Genomic DNA, 13555 nt, shown 5'->3' with positions numbered 1-13555 from the left:
CAGATATTGAGTTACTTGGCTTGATTGGTGTCCTTCTTAGCAGACTGCAGGGCCTGGATGAGACCTTCCTTCTCTTTCTGCAGAGCGCCAACCGAAGCCTGCAGACTTTGAATATTCTCCTGGAGAAGTGAAAAACATTTCAACACCAGTTACATGGCATTCACCAATATCATCTTTACGATTTGGTTTTCAGCCTTACCTGATATTCTGTTTGCATGGGCTCCAAATGACTATCATTCTGACACATCTTCTTGACAAAAGCCTCTTTTAGCGCCAAAACTTTATTAAGCTCAATCAGTTCCTTTGACATCTGAGCCTGTCGCAGTGCATGCTGGGCTGTGTAGGCTTCAGGAGAGTCTTTGGATTGAGGATCAGCACTGATTTCCTAAATCGTTACGGTTGAGTGAACAACATCTAGTTTAAAAACCAAGTATGGTATTTTATCTGTGAAGTCAGTCAGTAAAGCTCAACTACATTCACTTTCATTACATGGAAAAAATACAGGCTGAATATTATGTGAAAAAAACTACTTTGAGATCCACAGAAGGAAAAAAAAAAAAAAAAAACATACAGGTTTAGATTCACAAGAAATAATGTGATAACTTTATTATACTCCTATAATATAAGAATGAGAAAATTTTTATATAAAAATCTTGTAACTCACATACCACTTATGAAATACATACCACTGGCGGGCTAGTCGCAGAACATCCTGTATGCACCTCCAGAGCTGAAGTATTGCCTGAAGTCATCGCGTCAATGGTGGCAGCAATCCCCGCACTCTCATTCTGTTGGACATTTGATTTGTTTGTCATTGGATTCAACTGCACAATTGAAAATCGCTGCAAACTAATAACAATGAATGATCATAACACATTCAGGGGCCTGTTCTTCATACCTCGCAAGATGTCAGATCTTGTAATCCTGATAACTGATCTCTGACTAATTTGGTTCTTCAAACAAGTTAGCAGATTTAATAAAAAGATATCTGTATTAAGTTGTCTGAAATTAGTCTGTGTTGACATGTTCATTGGAAAGGGCAGATATATTGACAGGGTTGCTGCAGGATTTTTAAGCTCAAATTTAAGACTTTAAGACCTTTAAGACCTGCACAAATAAAATTAATACCATATGAGCAGGGCAGGGCAATGTCTATGGTAAACTGTAAAATTAATGAAAAAAGCATAATTTACAGTTCAGATAGACGTTTTCACGAAACAAAGTTTTATAAAATTATACACTTCACATTTCAGCCTTTAAACCATTTTTTAAGAAAATGGATGAGTCAAAAGTATTAATTATATTAATTTAAACAATTATCAATAAATTATTATATGTGACCCTGGACCACAAAACCAGTCTCAAATCGCTAGGGTATATTTGTAGCAATAGCCAACAATACATTGTATGGGTCAAAATGATTGATTTTTAAATTTTATGCCAAAAATCATTAGGACATTAAGTAAAGATCATGTTCCATGAAGATATTTTGTAAATTTCCTACTGTAAATATATCAAAAGTAAATTTTTGATTAGTAATAAGCATTGCTAAGAACTTCATTTGGACAACTTTAAAGGCGATTTTCTCAATATTTAGATTTTTTTGCACCCTCAGATTCCAGATTTTCAAATATTGTCCAATCCTAACAAACCATACATCAATGGAAAGCTTATTTATTCAGCTTTCAGATGATGTATAAATCTCAATTTTGAAAAATTGACACTTAAGACTGGTTTTGTGGTCCAGGGTAGAGGTCTTCACGGAGGACCCTTGACCCGAGGACCCGGGACCCGTACGGGTTTGGGTCTATATTTTAAATGGTCAGCTGGGTCCGGGTCGGGTCCCAATCTATTTCTTCGGGCCCCGGGTCTGTTTAACATTGTGTGTAATACCAGAGTCGATCGGAGAACACCACACCCGCCAGTGATCAGTGTCAGTCAGCATGCGTGTGTTTTGCAACTTGCAGTTTGGAAAATTAGGATGAGAAAATTGAGAGCGGAAAATGTGGTGGAAAAAAAATAAATAAATAAAAAAAAACACGCGAGCGGTGTTAATGTAGCCTACTGCACGCGGACGGTGATCATGGATTCCTTCATGAGTGATTTTGAAAAAAAAAAAAAGCTGAAAAACAAAACTGAAGAAGAGACGCACCTGTTATTGAACACGCACGCAGTAAAGTGTAACGCACTTCTTGTTCTGCACATTTTTTGCTAAAAAATAATTGCTCCGAGTCTTTATTACAACCAACAAAAAGTATCGTTATTGTTGCGGAAACGCAACAGTCGAAGTTGACTCGAGATGTGCAGCACATTTTTTATTTTAGGTTTGTTTATTTTTCTAAAACTTTCCAGGGCCTTGAAAATTTTTAATCAGATTCACAAACTTTCAAGGATTTCAAGGACCCGTGGGAACCCTGTGTTTGACAATCATTAAAGAATCACTAAACAGCTGCCATGAAAACGCTTCTTGTTTGATACATTTACTTTCATTAAATTCTTAATTTTCATTACGGGCAAAAGTCTGAAAATGCAAATATTTTTCCATACTCTGCTTTCTTTTTTCCATACTTTTCCAAAACGCGTAGGAACCCTGTGTAAGTGTGTGTAAGTGTGTGTGTGTCTGTTATAGTTTAAAGGTCCCATGATATGCTGCTTTTCGGATGCTTTTATATAGGCCTAAGTGGTCCCTAGTACTGTATCTGATGTCTCTTTCCCGAAATTCAGCCTTGGTGCAGAATTTCAGCCACTACGAGCCAGTCCCACAATGAGCTTTCCTTAGGACGTGCCATTTCTGTGTCTGTAGCTTTAAATGCTAATGAGGAGGAGAGAGGCGGGGCAAGGTGGAGGGTGGGTGTGTGGCCTTAACCAGTTTGCGCTACCATGCACTAATGTTGACAGTGGACGTATCGCAATGACTCGTAGACACACAGTCCTTCAAGCTTTTCAGTTTGACCCAGAATCTGATCCGGATGGAGAAGCACCGGATGAAGTTGCAACTCAGCGGCTACAGCAGGACGTCTCCAAATAGTTAGTTTAAAATATTGTGTCTGGATACGGTACTTTAGTTGGTTTGTTTATGTATGCTGTTAGAGTTATTATCATGTAGCTAATGCTAGCCATAGGCTTGGATGAAGGAACTAAAAAAATACTTCGGTGTTCATTTGTACATTCAAACACTGAGCAACTGTCATGCTTCTCTCGTTTGCAAGCCATGATGTCTCTCGAGGAAAAAAACAAATATTGCGCTCGCCTCGCACGGTAGTAGCTCATTTTCTCATGGGCGGGCAAAGCAGAGAAAGGGGAGGTAACATTTCCCCGTATGACGACATAAAGGGAAGATTCCAGATTGGGCCATCTGAGCTTTCATTTTCTCAGAAGGCGAAGCAGGATACCCAGGGCTCGGTTTACACCTATAGCCATTTCTAGCCACTGGGGGACCATAGGCAGGCTAGGGGAACTCATATTAATGTTAAAAACCTCATAAAGTGAAATTTTCATGCCATGGGACCTTTAACCCTTTGATTGCTGTAACCCTTAAAACCAGACTGCCAGAGGTTACTGTAAAATGGATGTGCCCGTTATGCACAGTTTTCCTGATGCCACCGGGGTGGCTTTTGCGCTGATGGCTTGTTCCTGCATTCACTGCTTACAGCTATATATGATCATTGTTCTCACTAAATATGAAATACGAAATGTGACCATATTAGCCCGGTTCTGTCAACACTGCACTGGCTCCCTATCAAACATCAGATAGATTTTAAAATCTTGTTAATTACTTATAAAGCCCTGAATGGTTTAGCTCCTCAGTACTTGAGCGAGCTCTTATTAGGGTTGTGCCGATAGACGATACTATCGTCTATCGACGATAGTCAGCCATATGGACGATAGCTAATAAAAATGACGATAATACGGCTTATTTTCTAGTTCTTGTTTTTTTATTATTATTAGGCAATTATTATTATCAAAGTACAATTCATTGGCCCTTGCATAGTTTCACACTGACATCGTCGCGTAACCTTCACCCACCAGACCGACGTGCAGAGGAATATATAAAAAAAATCATACATAAATTTATCAGTGTTAATATACAAAATTATGTAATATAACATTTTTGTTATTGTGTAGTTATGTTATTTTTGTTGTTGTTTACACTTTATGCAACTAAAACAAAACGAAAATCATGCGGTTTTGCCGTTTTTTTAAACATGGCCAAAATAACAGCTGTACAAAAATGATGTCTCTTTATAACAAGCAGGCTTGGCATAATTTGTGAATGAAGGAAATTTAGTTTTAAAGTCGCTTGTAATACGTTTTCAAAAAGGAGTGATTCTCTTTTAAAAATCGTCATAAGCATTCCTTGCAAGCCGCAAATGTATGATGCGTATTCAGAATAAATGCACAATAATCAGTCGGCTATGAAAATGAAAAGCAGGTTTATTTCAAACTCCAACTTGTTTAACATAAGAGTGTTTATCTTGTCGCTAATAGCCAAACACGTTTCAATAAACAAAAAGCAAAAAAAAAAAAAAAAAAATTAAATAACCAAGAACTAAAACAATGCAATCTTAGTTACATTGCTTACAGATTTAAAACAATATGACTGTTTACGATGCAAGAGTAATGCTTCTGTCTACAGATTTTTTGCCAAAAAAAACAAGCTGGTTAACTTTTTCTGGTTTGAGTAGGCTGCGAAGGGGAGTAATTATGTTGCCGGCTGCGCTAAACACACGCTCTCTGAAGGGGTGCTAGTCGCGGTAACACACAGGTATTTTTTTTGCCAGGTTTACCATTAAAGGAAAACGGCATCTATTTTCTTTCCACCAGTCCAGTGGCTTGTCATCACCATCAATTACTTCCTCTTGTAAGTAAGACGTGATTTCAACCTTCGAGCAAAGTCTGCAAACTGCCTGCGTGACATCAGTGGGGTCACCTTTTTCATCTGGTGTAAACCCGAAATATTGCCAAATAGGCGATGTGGCATTTTTCTTTCCCACCAACTCCATTCTCCTTGTCAGAATGATAGACGGTCCTCATTTCCCATGTGTCATTCCGCGTGATAATTAATAATTACGTTAATATTTAAATAAAAGTGTAAATAAAATTAAAAAAATGTAGACTAATAAGTAAATAAATGATCTTATAAGCAAACAAATACATAAATAAGCAAAAAATTGCCCCTCCCCCCCGATACTATCGTGTATCGGCAATCTTACAGGCTGACGATAGGACGATATGACAATGGGCATTATCGCGCAACCCTAGCTCTTATCACATTATAGTCCTCCACGTCCAATGCGTTCTCATAACTCTGAATACCTAGAATATCAAAATCGACTGCGGGCGGCAGATCCTATTCAGCACCCAAACTCTGGAACAATCTACCTAACACTGTTCGGGAGGCAGACACACTCTGTCAGTTTAAATCTGGATTAAAGACCCATCTCTTTAGCCTGGCTTACACATAACACACTAATACGCTTCTATTATTCAAATCCGTTAAAGGATTGTTAGGCTGCATTAATTAGATCAACAGGAACCAGGAACACTCCCCATAACACAAGATGTACTCGTTACATCATAAGTAGAATGGCATCTACGCTAATATTTGTCTGTTTCTTTCTTATTCTGTTTCTCAGTCCGTATCCAATCAGATGGTGGATCAGCACCAAGAGATGATGTCTACAGCCCTGATCGTCAGCGGAGACCAGGACACCCAGATGACCCCCAGAGACATATCCCCAGTGAAAACCTCGATTGAATACAATAAAACTAAAAAAAAAAATAACTAAAATATAATAAAATACCTAACTACATAATACTACTATTGTTAGAAATTGCAACAAAATTAAAATAGAAATATAAACTTTTGAACTGCGGGTTTCGTCTGGTCAGAGGAGAACTGGCCCCCCGACTGAGCCTGGTTTCTCCCAAGTTTTTTTTTTTTCTCCATTCTGTCACAGAGGGAGTTTTGGTTCCTTGCCGCTGTCGCCTCTGGCTTGCTCAGTTGGGGACACTTAATTTCTAGCGATTATCGCCGATTTGATTGCACAGATAATATTTAAACTAAACTGAGCTAGACAATGACATCTCTGAATTCAATAATGAAATGCCTTTAACTGAAAATTGAAAATTGAGTGTTTAATCTTATCATTATACATTACTGACACTCTATCCTCTAATTTGATACTGTTAAGTGCTTTGACACAATCTGTATTTTTAAAAGCGCTATATAAATAAAGGTGACTTGACAAAGTATTTTATCAGAACAGGAGTTCTGTAATTTACAAATATCTAAATTCATATAATTGTTTTAACTTCTGGATAATGACTTTGTAATTTGAGTGCTTAACTCCATTAATGAGGTTCTCATATTTAATCTAAATGTGTGTGTCAAATGTACAACACACTTTGAAGTCATTCTGTTAAGGGTAAAGTGGAGGAAAACAACCCTTAGGAACCATGTAATTTTTTTCTGTGAAAGTGAAGTTCAACTTTTTTCAGTACTTGCATCCTCAATTATACTTTATTCGGTTCCTTTTCTTTGATTAGTAAAGGTTTTCTGACTCATTTCTGCTCACTCTTCAAATAAATAAATACACACACACACACATTACACTTCACCAAATCCCAGAAATCCCAGTTCTATTACCTGTAGTTCTAGAATAAGCTGTTGAAGGCTCTGGATCACCTCCATATTCTCCTTCAGTTCCTGGTCTTCCAGGGTTTCCACCATCTTCTGTAGGTCCACCTTACACCTGAAACAGTGACAAACCTTTCATTATTGACATTTTGTTCAGATTTCTAAAATCCATGAACCTAACTAGTCCACAGATTGGAAAAACATTGATACTTACGCTGCATGCTGTCTCAACTCCTCTAGTTTGCTTTGCAGTTTCTCATTTGTCTGCTCCATCTAAAAGAACAACCAAACAATTAAATTAATACACAAAATTAGAAAAAATTTTAAACCATACATTTAAAGAAATTGGTTCAGCAAAAATAGCCAAAGCTTCTATATTGCCAAACATCACACCCAGAATCGACATGTCAATGGTGGGTAAATTAACAGTGATAAACCTGTATTTGGCCCTTTTACCCTTTTTATTTTACCAGGAAACCATGCAGAACATTGATCATTCCCAGCAACAGATAACATGGATAACGGATAAACTAACATTCCCTGAACTACACAGATGAAGATGTCCAAAAAGTCTTACCATGATGATCCTTTCAAACATAAGAGCCGTCTGTCCAACAGCCTCACTCAGCTCTCGGCTCAGCTTGCTGTTTTCATCTTGCAGACAGCGATTTTGCTCCAGGATGTTTGACACATTCTCTGCTGGCTCAGACCTACAAATCAAACACATCTTGATGATTTAAGCTAATGATCTGAAAACAAAATACTTCATAAGTCAAATATCCATAAGCTACGAGAGGACATGTTAAAGTAGTTTTACTAGGGTTAATAATAAAAGGATACTTCACCAAAAAAATAAAACAATCTGTTCTCAATTACCCAAGCTCACAACATTCGAAACATAAGACTTAGTGTAAATGTGCATATTAAGCTCACCAAAATCTACACAGACACTTTTAGTGCACAAGATATTGGTTTCAGTTCAAGAAGTTACGTTAAAATAAAATATTAATCTCACAATAATATTTAATTTCATTTTAAATGACAAAAGCATTTCAATGAAGATGAACATTAAATGCAAAAAGTCTGGCTGGTGCTTAATGGGTACATTTTTGTACCCTTTAAGCACACCCCTGTTCCCATTAAGCTCACATCATGTTTTATTAAAAATGTAAGATGGATTGTGAATTAAACAAAATCACCCATTTTATGAACAAGCACGCTCCAACAATAGTTTTGTTTTGAAAGAGAAAAATAAAAACAATTATAGTCCAAAAGCATATATAGTCCAATGTCCAAGTCCGAGGCAAGTCCTAGTGCAAATTACAACGAGTCCAAGACAAGTCAGAGACGTTAGAAAAACCGGACTCGAGTACTACAGCACTAACTGAGATACAAGACTTTCAATTATGTTCCAATTAATTGATGAAGCAGTATACCCCCCCAAAAAATAATGAAAAATCTTAAAAGAAAAGGATATACCCTGTCAGCACAGGTGCAACACCTCCACGGGCATGCAGGAGCATCACCTGAAGCTCTTGCACCTGTGTAATAAAAAAATAAATTAAAAATCACCCAAATTTTAACTCCGCATTCTACTTGATTTAAGATAACCAGCCATTTAACAGTTGTTTGAAAAGCACCCAATAGCCCCAAATCACCAAATAGACCAATAGTACCTGCTGTTTAAGTCGCTTCATTTCTACTGCACGTGGGTCAACATTGAGAATGGGCTTATTCTTAATTTTACGGGCACGGTCAGCATAGCGCAACGTATTGATGGTCTCCTCAATGTTGGAGTCTGCTGGACTAACACACGCAATCATCAAGGTGTGGCTGTTTCCTCCGAGAGAGTCTAGGAAGATGGTTTGTAAAGAATTTCATGTCCAAAAATAAATTAATTACTAAAACAAAAACACACATACCATCTTATCAGGAAGAAAACCTAAACTAAAAAAAAAAAGAAAGTTTATCAATTTCACCATTGCTGCTAAACTGAAACAAACATTTCTACTCCAACTTTCAGCATTTTACACTGCACAAAGCAACTTTACAAAACAAATATTGCAACAACTGATTTAAAAGGTTAAAACCAAACATTGTGTTGGCCTGACAAAGCCTCATCTGAAAGATTAAAATAGTTTTAATAATTTGAAGTCTGAATGTCAGCATCAAAGTCAGATGTTTTAACATGTTACTAGCAATTGTTAGCATGTTGTAAAACGATAGTAGCACATTAACACATATGCTAGCAACAGCATGACTTAAATTCTGTAACGGTGCTCACTCACTGCTATATGGTGTATTGAAAACAGGGTGAATTGATAAACAACTGATTTTATGGACTGAATGAATCTTACCCTGTAACAGGCGTGTCAGTTTGGAATCCCTGTATGGCACAAAGGTCCCCTTCTTGCTTTCATCACCAAGGGCACTGATCACATTCCCCAGAGACAGCAGTCCACGGTTAATGCTGATTCCTGTGACACAAAACAAGTCATCAAGTAAAGTACTTGGCGTACCTTAACTCTCTGGGGTCGACGGTATCGCCGGCGATACCAGATAGGTTTTTTTAAGATCAGTGCAAAAGACACTAAAAATACTGTGTTGATTTTGGTCACACAAATAAGTGTTATACATCAATTGAAACTGTTAAGTGTCTACTTTTTTTGGGTACACTCACAATAACACCACAACTTTGTGCTTTTGGAAAAATAAGAAAACAAACAGGGTGCGCTCTCTGTCTTCTCCGTCTCCGCGAACTGTTTTTAGAAACAGGTCACTAAAATGAACTCAGCAAATACTCAGCACACAGACATGGAAGTTATATCTATAGAAAGCTTGAAGTGTCTACTTTGAAATGAAGCAAGTCTTATCGAAAACAAACATTCTGTGATGAAGTAATCCGTATGAAACCAACACGATATTCAGTCTGACTCATTATCTCTAATGAAATCCCGCCCCCTCGCAGCTCGCGCCGTTCATATGTAAATAGCCACGTGGGACGTGGGCACGTGCAAACGCCCAACACAAACAAAGAGCTGAAATCCTCATCGCGGCTACTGTTCGTTTCTGGAAGACGCGCTGAGTAAAGACAAGATTTCCCTCGAAAGAACACGATTTCATCCAGTAGAGGAAATCAATCTGATGAGCAAGTAATGTTTCTTTTTTGCATTAGTTACCGTTTTTCCCAAACTATAATTCCTGACTACAATGTTGTCAGGAATTGTATTTAAATTTCTTACAGCGCGATGATGTTTTCATGCTCTATATAAAACAATAAAAGTAATATGAGTGTACACTGTAACATGATGAATGCTACGAGTCCAAGTATGTTTAGTACATGTTTATTATTAATAGCCTACTCTGTTCAGAAATAGATTTTAATAACGTGCTAAACAATAATAATTAGTTTCTCAGATATAAGATTTCTTTCTCGTTTTTTATGATAGTACAAAGCATGTGTGAGTCTATGGCTACATACATACTATTAACATGCTCACAAATGTTTGTTTTTTTTGGTTGTTTGTATTTTGAATCAGATACCAGCACCAGATGAATCCTGATGTCTCTTCAAACTGTTTTCCTCTGAAAGCGCTGCACCAACATCAGATGTTCAACTACACTGATATTCTACGTTAAAACAAGCTCCTTTTCTACTGATTATGTTTTTTTCTACTTGAATCCATGGAAAGTAGTAGAAACACTTAAATAAAACACGTAAATATCAGGTATGATTTACTTGTTTCACTTGTTGAACAGAATCTGTTGCAGGAATGACTCAAAGTCTGTTCACATCTCTGTGGTTAGATCAGTGTGCACAATAATGCGTCTTTGACCTTCATTATGTATGTTTTGATTATACTGTGTTGTAAATAAAATACAAATAATTTTAAAAATCCCTTTTTTTCCAATCTCCTCACATTCTCTCTTACCTGCCTCAAAGTCACAGTCACACTGATGGGCCATTAGGGGAGGGCCCTTTGTCTCTCAGGTGAGACTCACTTAATATTCATGGCCATTGCCACTCCCTCGCATATAGACCCTCGATCACAAAACATGTCTTGAAAATTTTAAATCAATATATTGTTTTCTGTGAATGAGTAAGCAGAATGATTTTCACATAATTTTGAAGTAAATATTCTAGCCTACAAGACGGATTACTCAAAAGTCTTATTCACAACTATTTAGTGTGAGTTTTAAGGCCTTATTTCAGCTACATTTTTTTCCCCAAAACTTACCAACCACGCATATTTATTTTCTAAAATAAATGCAAACATGTACATCCATCTTGGTCACATATTGTAGCACAGTTTGTGCTGAATACAAAAAAGTTACATGTTGGTCAATAGTATGTTTTAAGTAACTGAAATAAGCACAAATATCAGGGCATGTCAAAACATCTCAAGGGCCCCAAACATCTCACTCGCTTATAAATTCAAATATTGATTTTCTTGGACTGACAGAGACTGGGTTAACTCGTTCCTCCCCGGAGGCCCTTATTGTCATGCCAGAATATGATGTTTTTAGGCAAGACAGAGACCATGGGAGGGGAGGTGGAGTTTTATTATGTGAAAAGTACTATCAAATGTAAACAAATTGAATGGCATAGGGAAACTGATATTGAATGTGTTGGTGTCAACATTTCACTTTCAGCTGAAATGGCATTTAGTGTAATCTGTCTATATCGAAAACCCTCAGCAAAGCTTGAGTTCTATGATCAATTAAAAAACCCCCTTCATAGTTTGGATTTTAACAAAGAGGTTATATTGATGGGGGATTTTAATATTAATTGGAGTGATAAGAGTGGACGAAAAAAGCTTAAAAATATTACAGACTTTTTTAATCTTACACAGTTAATTGAACAACCTACAAGAATAACTAATTGGTCTGAAACTAAAAGAGATTTATTATTTACAAATAGACTGGAAAGAATTACTAAAACCTATAATCTGGTGACAGGGCTGTCTGATCAAAATATCATTCTTTTTTCCAGGAAGCTAAAAAAAAAAACATCGTTTTCATTCCTCAGCCACACCAATATATAAATATGAATCAGTTCCATCTAGTCAACAGGAAAATCTTGGGGTAGCACTAAGAGAGATTGAATGGAATAGGGTCCTCTCTACAGGTGATCTGGAGAGTGACTGTGACCAATTTACCCAAATAATTAAGTTATGGGGCCCTACCTCTATATATATTGCCCTGGCTAAATGAAGAGTGTAGGAAACTTATGAAGGAAAGAGATCAATTATTGAAACAATCTTTAAAAACAGGTCTTACAATAGACCGACAAAAATTCACCTCATTAAGAAATAAAGTAATAAAAAGGCTAAGACAAGCCAAAGCTAATTTTTTTATTAATACTATTGAAGAGGCAAGAGGAAATGGGAAGATGATATGGCAAACCATCAATAAGCTGACTGGCAGAAAACAGAATTATAATAAATATTTAGAGTTGAAAATTAACACCGAATTAGTTACAAATCCGATCATATCTAAAGAACTAAACACCTTCTTTATAGACTCAGTTTATGAAATAACTCAATTTTTTAATCCGCCTAGCTATTCTGTTTGCTCCATTGATTATGCACAGTATTTTCCACCTACAATAAATAACTGAAATAGATGTAGCAAATACCATCAATGGCTTAAAAAAATTCTAAGGCCATGGATATCTATGGCCTTGATACTAATTTTTTAAAAAGGCACAAAGAGATCCTTCTACAGCCCATTAGATATTTGATTAATCAGTCCTTAAGACAATCCATTGTGCCATCAGTATGGAAGATGGCCCTGGTTACACCCATTTTTAAATCAGGTGAAAGACCAGATATGGCCAATTATCGGCCAATCAGTATTTTGCTGATCAGTTTCTAGTTTTATCAGTTTCTAAAATAGTTGAAAAATGGGTGACTAAATTGATTCAACATCTTAATAAAAGCAACACTTTACTTCACCCTATGCAGTTTGGGTTCAGGGCCCATCACTCAACAGAAACAGCTAACTGTTTGTTTTTGGAAAAGGTTAAAGGCTACCTAGATAAGAGTTCCTATGTTGGTGCTGTTTTTCTAGACCTGAAGCGGGCTTTTGATACTGTAAATCACGAAGTTCTTTTATCTAAATTAACATTTCAATTTCTCTGAACAAGCTCTCAACTGGATTAAATCATCTGTCCAGCAGAAAGCAATGTGTTCGTATTAAAGGGGTGGTTTACTTGCGATTTCACTTTTTTCATTTTAAATAGTGTGTAATGTTGCTGTTGGTGCATGAACAGTATCTGCAAAGTTGCTGCGCTGAAAGTTCAACATAAGCGGAGATATCGTCTTTTAAAAATCAGGAAGTTTAATGCCTACAAAAACGACTCCTATGGGACTACAACGAGATACTTCCCGGGTTGCATACATAAAAAACCCATCAAACCCCTCCCTCCGGAACATGCAAAAGAGGGGGCAAGGCCATGTTCTGCGGCTTTGTCGAAGAGGAAGAGTTATAGTGGAGAGTTGTAGCCATGCCGTCGAAACGGTGTTATTTTCACCCAGCTGTCAGGTCTTCTGTGTTCAGGCTTCCTACGGACGCTGTAGTTCGTCAACAATGGTTAAAATTTATGTTTGATCATGTTCCTGACAATTACAATCCTAATTCAGCTCTCTGTGCTGCGCATTTTACGGAAGACAGCTTCCAGAATCTACACGAGTTCAATGCCGGATTCACACAGAAACTATTACTAAAACATGGAGCAGTTACAACTTTAAAACCAGAGGCAGCAGGTGTTGGGCCACAACCTGTAAGTAAGATTGCATAATTTTAAATGTATTTGCATGTATAATTTCAGACGTAATGTTTTAGTTTTATCAAGGACGTAAACAAATGCCAACGCTGGCTTTAGTAGCCAGTTAGTTAAATGCTATTTCGTGC

The 13555-nt window shown here is 37.0% G+C and overlaps 1 protein-coding gene across 2 annotated transcripts in view; it reads right to left on the bottom strand.

Moving 5' to 3' along the window:
- The window catches only part of kif4 (kinesin family member 4), a 136697-nt gene that overhangs the window by 99274 nt on the left and 23868 nt on the right, over positions 1–13555 (bottom strand). For both annotated transcript variants that reach the window (XM_058757936.1, XM_058757935.1), the window contains exons 8-16: positions 8998–9117; positions 8317–8492; positions 8120–8181; positions 7218–7350; positions 6855–6913; positions 6650–6755; positions 687–788; positions 200–385; positions 16–119 (exon numbers count right to left, since the gene is read on the bottom strand). In XM_058757936.1, the coding sequence (XP_058613919.1) occupies positions 16–119; positions 200–385; positions 687–788; positions 6650–6755; positions 6855–6913; positions 7218–7350; positions 8120–8181; positions 8317–8492; positions 8998–9117 (1048 nt within the window). The remainder of the gene's footprint in view (positions 1–15; positions 120–199; positions 386–686; positions 789–6649; positions 6756–6854; positions 6914–7217; positions 7351–8119; positions 8182–8316; positions 8493–8997; positions 9118–13555) is intronic.

The sequence above is a fragment of the Onychostoma macrolepis genome, chromosome 21, assembly GCF_012432095.1.
Source record: "Onychostoma macrolepis isolate SWU-2019 chromosome 21, ASM1243209v1, whole genome shotgun sequence".
Classification (NCBI taxonomy): domain Eukaryota; kingdom Metazoa; phylum Chordata; class Actinopteri; order Cypriniformes; family Cyprinidae; genus Onychostoma; species Onychostoma macrolepis.
The sequence above is the reverse complement of the archived record's forward strand: the minus strand, read 5'-3'. Positions and strand labels throughout refer to the sequence as shown.